Source organism: Erithacus rubecula (assembly GCF_903797595.1).
Source record: "Erithacus rubecula genome assembly, chromosome: 14".
Lineage (NCBI taxonomy): Eukaryota > Metazoa > Chordata > Aves > Passeriformes > Muscicapidae > Erithacus > Erithacus rubecula.
The window spans coordinates 17,410,559-17,419,144 of record NC_136666.1 but is presented as its reverse complement, the minus strand read 5'-3'; the positions used below and the strand labels follow the sequence as shown (position 1 = coordinate 17,419,144).

At 42.2% G+C, this 8,586-nt stretch overlaps 1 protein-coding gene across 1 annotated transcript in view; it reads left to right on the top strand.

The window, feature by feature from the left end:
- The first annotated feature begins 7,979 nt into the window (after nucleotides 1–7,979).
- Nucleotides 7,980–8,586, top strand: part of VPS13C (vacuolar protein sorting 13 homolog C) — a 67,654-nt gene continuing 67,047 nt past the window's right edge. Inside the window, exon 1 of the mRNA XM_079318227.1 lies at nucleotides 7,980–8,419. Coding sequence (XP_079174353.1) covers nucleotides 8,320–8,419 — 100 coding nt within the window. The 5' untranslated portion in view covers nucleotides 7,980–8,319. The remainder of the gene's footprint in view (nucleotides 8,420–8,586) is intronic.

Below are 8,586 nucleotides of genomic sequence, written 5' to 3'. Positions count from 1 at the left end.
GCAATAGAAGATTTTTCTCTCTAAAAACTATAGTTAGAATTTTAGCTGACCCACAGCTCTAGGAAGGAAATCTCAAATCCAAAGGGAGAACAGGCTGGATGCTTCTCCAGTAAGATGTAACTACAGCAACCACGAGGCAAAGCTATTTGCCTTTATAGAAAGAGAGGAGCAAAGTTGTGCTGCAGCTTGATTAAATATTTGTGAAGCTGATTAAACATCCTTTTTCCAGGTGAATATATCATGCTCTAAACAGCTGTGTAAAAATTACCTACAGAAACAGATTCTTTTTATAACTTTTCTTGAAAGATGACTCCAGTGAAGTACAGGTAATGTACTTCAGATGCATTATGAAGCTGATTGCAATTGTAGCTCATAAAGCTGGTTATTTAGGCTGCTTGATATTTCTTTGGAGCTGGATTTCAGTCATTGGTAACTTTGTCAAATCACAAGTTTTTGATCTCATGTTTTCTAGCTTGGATGTTAATCTCAGACGGTATTTTAGAAAGAAAATTATTTAATTTTTCTTGTTTCTAACCAAGCAAGCTGTGTGTACATGAACTCTAATTAATCCTGTTTGGCCCATGCATGCAAACAGAGTCAGACTTTGCCCATCAAAGCTGCTCTGGGCCCAGCACAGATATTATTTTTTTTTTTTTTTTGCTGCCAACATTGATCCTGTGCTAGAGCATAATGGATCTATGGTAAGAAAGAGGAGTGAAGACAGGAGGAGAAGGGGATGGACATGGCAGGAGTGACTCTGAAAGACAGAATGGTGGGGGAGACAAACCCAGGAAAATAACACAAAGAACTGGGGCTCTGAGAAGATAAAAGAAAGAAGAGAGTCACATTAGCAGGAGAGGTAAAGCAATGGAGATTTGGGAGGGACTGTAGCTGCATTGGTCAAGGTAAGAAAATCAATAACAGAATTTCTCAAGTAACAGAACCAGTTTTTTGGGTTTGAGGATAAAATATCCCAGGTTAACAGAATTTATCTTTAAATGTGTGTTTTCTGAAAGTTGTTTTTAAACAGCCTATTTCAAAACATTTACATTAACATTAATCATTAACATGATTGCTACCATCACAGGAACCAGCCAGACCTTTGCTGCAGCAGAAACTTCTCAAGTTATTTCTGAAGGATATTGAGGGTGGGTAATTGTCAAATGGCAGGAGATGATGGGGAAAGGCAGCCTGGGTTGTCACTTTGAGGAAATCTGATGAATGCTATTGATTAGCTATGAATACCTGCAGGTTACATGCATTCATGAAGAATTTTTCAAATCCAAATTGTGGAACAAATTGAAGGAAAAGTGGTCACCTTATGGCCATCACATTTCTTGAATTTTCCTCCTTACTGTGTTAAACAAATGATATAATTTTGCTGGTGCCTTATTTTCATTTTCCCGTTTTTAAGCTTATTGGCATTTCTTCCAGTCCCAGAAAAACTAATTTACTGAGAGATTATAGAGTAGTTAGTTTGTGTTGGTTTAGGGAGACCTTCAGATTCTGTCCCACATTAATGACTAATCTCTACTTCCCTTTGGCTTGTGGATAAATGCATCAAACTTTCCACAGTCACACAGATACATAAGGATTTTACAGATAAAGCAGGAATATTAGTTGTCCCCCCCCAGCATTTGCTACAAGTGAACAGATTTTGCTTTTTTCCATCTCGTGGCAGTCTGTCTGCATGTACCAAAGCACCAAAAGGTTTTTTGCTTTCTTGCATCATCATCCAGGGAGACCTTGTGAGGCATCCTGGCCATGCTGGCAGCTGTGGTGTCCTCTTTCTCTTCTGTCATTTGCCTTTGGTAACTGAGTGTGAAAAACGAGGTTCACTTTCCTGGTACATTTTTAAAAGGTTTAATAAAATACAAGAAATAAAGCAAAAGGTTATAATGGCTGGGTGCTTGACACTCAGCCAAGAGCACACACTGACTCAGAAAACACTTCTTTAAATGCATCAACCTGTTGCATATTTATAGACCTTCATACATGATTCAAAATCAACCCCCCACCTATAAATAATCTTTTTTTCTTTTTTTTTTTTTTCTTATTCTTCTTGTGGCTCCTTCTTGTGAGTGCACTCCTTGATAATGGAGATCAATAAATTCCTTCCCTGCAGTTCTGGTATTCATCACCCCTGTCTTCATCCAGATAGGATAATACAAGAATGTGAAGAATTTTCTGATTATCTTTTTACCATTCTCTGAACAAAAGCTTTTTACATGTCCATGTTATAGTGATGTTATAGTTCAGAAAAAGATATATTTATCACACTTCTATTTCTAAATTTTGTTAATAGCAGAACTTGAAGAAACTATATTAATCCAGCAAATTTTTCCAACATTATACCTATGGTATTCATTTTAATATTTGCAAATGACAAATGAAGAGGCTTCTGAAAGGAAATTTAATATAAGCTGCACACAGAAGATTTAAAGAACTCTTATCAAAGACTTGGATGCATGTATCCCTATCTAATGTGTTTACAAAAAGATTAAATCACCTAAATCACAAAGAAAGTGGTGTGGCTAAACAGGCATGGGAGCCTTGTTAAAGAAACATCCTCCAAAAAAAAAAAAAAAGGGGGGAAAAAAAAGGAAAAAAATCAGATCCAAAATATAGAAATTGAGAAGAGTATAAGTTCTGGTTTTAGAATTAACTTCCTTCCAAAAAGGAATTTGTAAGAACTAAGCTGTATCTCTATCATTTCTCTGTTTGCTAGCCAAACTCTTCTATTATTCTCCTGCACAATATGTTCACCTGTCCTCTGATCATGGTAGTGGATGCATTTGAATTCATCTTTCCTCACAAAGGGTGGCTTACTCTAATAAAGTCCTTTGATTTTAGAAGTCCTAACTTGTATTTAATGAGAAACTTGCAAATGGCTGTGAAATAACAAGACATAATCTAGTTCTGTGTGCTTTTTTGTACTATATTATTTTCAATGATAAGGGTAAATATTAGCATCACAGAAGCACATCACAAAAGCTCCACTACTATAAACTAAAATGAGAAATATTATAATCCAACCAAAATGACAGTTCAGATTAGATCATGTGTTCACAACTTTATGCAGTAACAATCTAGTGCAGTATGTAATCAAAGCATGTGCCCACCAAAGAGAAGAATTGTTATTTGTTGATTTTGCACCATGTCTTTGAAACAGGAGTTGTTTCCCTTTGGTAAAGGCCTGTCTGTAACAGAGGAATTCAGCAAGCTGGGATTGCCAGGGCTCACTGAATGAAGGAAAGGATAAAGCCCCTTTAGCCAGGGTTGAGGAACTACAGAGATCTAAGCAGGCCCTTTGCAATTTTCTGCTCCATCACTTCCTCCTGAAATTCTCACTGCAGTTGCAGAGCTATAATTTACCCTCTTTCATTATTTGTTCCCTTTTCCTGTATGAGCACAAAGCTTGCCAAGGGTTTTGCGTAAAGTTTAATCTCTGGACCAGCCTCAGGACTAACAATGGTAGATCAATATGGCAAACTTTCAGATCACTCTGTTTTGATCTCAATTTAATCAACAGGATTATGAGCTGAGGTTTGGTTTTCAGCTAATTATGGACTGTCTCTACAAACCAGTACTGTCTGATTTTCTGCACTGATTGACAGTCAAATTAATTGTGCACTTTGGACACAATCTGTGGAACCCAGTCCTCTATAAGGGGGAAATCTTTAAACTTGTGTTCTCTGTGCTACAAAAAGAAAATCTCAGAAGGAATCCAACTATCTATTTTAGGTTAGGTAACTGGAAAAATTCTTCTTTTTTTTTAATTTTTAGTTAATCTAAGAACGCATCATAATTTATGTGTCAGTTGTATTTTTCAAGATTATTCTTCTGTGTCCACTGAAGTTTTGGAGTTTCTGTGTAATTTGAACACATTGTCTTTCATAAAAAAGTACAAATCTAAACTGCTGTGAGTTGGCATGTCTTATCTTTACAATATATAAATGGGCTGTAATTGAAGTTTGAACTATTCAAATCAGTCTAAATTCTGTGGTTACATATTCAGTAAAAATTAATGTTATACAAAAATTTTTAAGTGAAAAAATGTATTTCTATACACCTTATTAGCATTAACAATGGAAAAATTGGAAAATACCTTTTTTTCCAATGACAGCCTGAAAAACTCGTATATGATTGAACTGACTAATGCTTTTATTAATTATGAGATGCTTTTATCCTTTCCTGACTACACTGATTCCCAGAAACAGTGGTGCCTCTGCACACAGTTTAACTCCCTTGTAAACACACCCATCTGCTCAGTGTTTTCTGTCCTGCATAACTTTTACCTCAATGGTGAAAGCAGCTGACTGAGGGCATTAGGCAAGAAATACATCTATTCCTGCAGGTCACCTTGTTAAAAAAATATTTTTATTTACTTCTTGATATCTCTGCCTTGGAGACTGTTATAATTTAAAGTGGCTTTTCTCAAAATTATGTATTCTCAGTCAATAAAATTCAATGTGATTATTGGCCAAATTGTTGTGTCATGGAAATCATTATTATTCCACTGACTTCAAATATTTTTTTTGGTCTCAAGAGAAGTAGTGTCATCTTCATACTTGACCATATTAATGGCAGAAGTACACACAGAGTGTTCCTGTGGAGTTTAGAACAGTGGAAGGATCATTTCAAACTCTGATGGAGACTGGGTGGGTCCCTTTCATGCTGGTGACAAGTTTCAGAAGTAGGATGCCAGCAAAATTCAGCTCACCAAAAGCACTTGTACTGACCAGCTCTGCACTTTGTACACAAAAATCTCGCACTCCCAGTTTTATTCCATGGCATTTTCCAAGAGCAACTTTGAGTTTCACAGTCCTCAGAGCCTCTACAGGGAAGAAATATCACTGCAGACCAGAGAATTTCAACAACACAGTCATAGTTCCCATGTTATTCTTGTGCTGCTGTACTAAAATGCTGAATACAGAATCTGCTCTGCTGGTGTCTGCAATGGCAAGTGTTCATTGTGCTTCCTGTTCTCATGAAGTGAACACAGACAAACTGCATGGACTGTGTGTTTTGTGGGCAATTACAGCCTTTGGCTTGCTCTGCTGCATTGATCCTCACAGGAGAACACTGTCTCACCAGAGAGTTTGCCAGTTTTCAAACTGAATTTTGCTTGAGGCTGTGCATCTCCATGCTGACTTCAACTTCTTCCAGAGGATCAAGAGGAACCTTCCACGTTTGGCAGTCCTGGGTTTTGAAAGTGAGGACTGACTGTTCTGTTCTTTCTAATTTTAACTCTGCGTAGATGTTATCCTGTGCATTTTAGAGAAGAGAAAAATTGAAATGACACAGGAGAAATGCTTCATGTTGGGGCAATACCCCTGTGTATCTACCCAGCACAGAATCTAGTATTATATAGGTGAGTAAATTGTATAAGGGCAGCATGGACAGGCAGGCTACAAGGTGGGATGGAGACTACTGTTTAGAGGTGTCAGCTGGATCAAAAACATTTCATTTGGTATTTTAAAGGATTTTTAAACTGAGATTAAAATAATGAAAGGTTTGAACATGAGTGGATTTCAGATTTCAGGCAGTTAACCCCTTTACATGACTAGGATTTGTTATAATGTGCAAGGTAACAGGCAACTTGATGTGTGTCTGTAGTTCAGGATTATTACTTTGCATTTTTTACTGCATAAATCTAGAGATTTGTCATTCCAATCATCTGATTTGCACAGGTTATTGTAGCACAGCACGTGAGTGCCTAATTCAGGTACATGTTTATTTAACGGAGTAATTCTTTCTTATAGTAACACCAGGAAAAAAAAGCACATATGGCTCCTGCTGTCAAAAATAAAGATGTAGAAACAGGGTAAACAGAGGCTTCTAATTTCTTTTTTATCTGCCAAATATGACCTTTCACCTAAAAAACCCAATTACCCGTAAAAGGTAGTTGTTAAGATATTATTTTATTAGGTATTGTTAAATAGCTTCCTCCTGATAAATGACAGCTTACAATATGTACAGTAACTTAAAATACAATTTGCATCCCTAGGCTTCAGCCTTTCCAAGTCACGTATGCTGAGTGTGCAGAGGGTTAATGTTTCATGAGAAAGCTTCAGAAATCAGGTTAATCTATAAATAGCTTCATTATTGAATGTTGGCATTTAGTGCATTGCAATATTCTGAAAATTAAGGGTTTGTGCTTTAGTTTTTTCTGCCAATAGTTGACATACAGTCAGGTTGCATTTATTGCTTTCTAAGCAGTGTATTAGAGGCTGTGGGGACAATTCAGTTTGTACCTAAGAGGTCACAAAGGCTGGGAAACAAATGGGATAAAACTCTCAAAAAATCAACCTGAGTAGGATGTTTCCAAGGAACTCGATTCTTTGGCATTTCTTCCTCTCTGTTTTTATGGAAAGCTTTTTATTCATAAAATATCAGGTGAAGGACAAGGAATAGGAAATGGCACTAATTTGTAGGAGAGCTGTACCAAACAAGGAGCCTTTCTGCTGAGGTGACCATGACACTCCAGTGCCACTTTCTGATTTGGCACAGTTGTATTAAAACCTTGAAAAACATGTTTGAGCACAATCTGAGTGTCAAACCTGGCATCTACAACCATGTTATGAGCTATTAAAGTTTCCAGTGGAAGTGAAGTCAGGATTTCACTAAAGCAGTATCAATATTTACATGAATCTCCTGTTTGGGTGCTAGGAGTGTCTCACTGATCATATTTATGTAATGTTGATGTATTTTTACTTACTTTGGAGGTTGAATCCTATTGCTAATATTGTTTTATGGAGGATATTTTTAGACTGAATGTGTCATTTTGAGCTACCAAGTGTTGTGCTTCAACGAATAAATGAGCTCCTATGAGGACAGAATGACTTTACAGAACCAGTTTGAGATGAGTACCCCAGAGATTTAAAAATTCATTCAAAAATTTTATATAGACAGAGCAAACAGCACTGGGGAAAACATGGGGGGGGTCACTACCCACTCCACATTTCCACCCAACTTGGATTGCAGCTCCCTTTTTATAGTCTGGTTTTCCTTGTAGTAATCAATAATTGTTATTGTTTTGTTGTAGTAATTCTGCAGGGTAAGCAGTGGTGGTCAAAGAAACTTCCAAACTTCCGTGGGACATCTCTGGGGAGAATTGGTCATGGAACCATCTGGTCTTGGGAGATAAAAAACAGAAGTGGGAAATCTGATCTTTAGTGGATAGTTTGTGATTGATCACACAAAGGCAGGAAATCTGATTCTGCAAAAAAAAAAACTTTCAGACTATGGGAAACCCCCCCTTTTTTTTTCTTTTACAAACTGTTATACACAATATTCATAACAGTGGGATTTAAACATTGGGTTTAATCATATATTCCTCTTTATCTAGGTCCATGTTCTTTTCTTCTTTTAAGTATTGTGGTTTATACAACTCCAAAACTTCTATGATTAACACGAATCATTCGTCAATTAGCACAAGTCCAACCCGCACGGTTTTCCAGGGCTGCTGAGGAGCCGGGACCCGGTGCCGGTGCCCGTGAGGTGCCGGTGAAGGGCCGGGGAGCGGTGCCGGGACGGTGCCGGTGCCCGTGAGGTGCCGGTGAGGGGCCGGTGTCCGTGAGGGGCCGGTGCCGGGCCAGTGCCAGTGCCCGTGAGGGGCCGGTGCCTGCGGGTGAGCAGCCGGGGCCCGGTGCCGGTGCCTGAGGGTGAGGAGCCGGGGCACGATGTCGGTGCCGGGCCGGTGCCTGCGGGTGAGGAGCCGGGACACGATGCCGGTGACGGGACGGTGCCGGTGCCTGCGGATGAGCAGCCGGGGCACGATGCCGGTGCCGGGCCGGTGCCTGCGGGTGAGGAGCCGGGGCACGATGCCGGTGACGGGACGGTGCCTGCGGGTGAGGAGCCGGGGCACGATGCCGGTGACGGGACGGTGCCGGTGCCTGCGGATGAGCAGCCGGGGCGCGTTGCCCGTGAGGGACCGGCTCCCGCAGCTGCTCCTCCCTCACGCGGTCCCTTCGCCCCGCGCTGCCCTGGCGATCCCGCGCCGCACGGGGGCGCTGTGTGCGCCGCGCCGCTCCGCGCCCCGCGCGCTCGCTCGGCCCCGCGGCTCCGAGCACCGGCGCCAAGCTCGGGGCCGATTCCCCGCTCAGCCCGGGGTCCGTCCGCGCCCGGCACCGCCACCGCAGCGCCGCTCCGAGCCCCACCTCCGCACCCCGGCAGGCACTGGGCTGCGCCCCGCCCCGTCAGCTGACTGCCGGGGGCGCGCCCGTGCTGGGTCACGCCGCGCTCGCCGCCCCCTCCCCTGCGCTCCGCTCCGCTGCCCTCCCTGCCGCTGGCCGCCGATGAGGCGCCGCCTGCGCCATGGTGCTGGAATCGGTGGTGGCGGATCTCCTGAACCGCTTCCTGGGCGACTACGTGGAGAACCTGAACAAGTCTCAGCTCAAGCTGGGCATATGGGGGGGTAAGGAGCCCCTTCCTCTGCCGCTCCGTGCCCGCCGCAGCCAGCGGCGACAGCGAGCGCGGCTCTGGCTGCGGTTCCCCCGTGAGGGGCTGGCCGGCCCTCGGAGCGCCGAGCCCTCGGAGGGGCGGGCGGTGGGTTTGCAGCCCCCGGGGGCAGGTGCCGAGCCC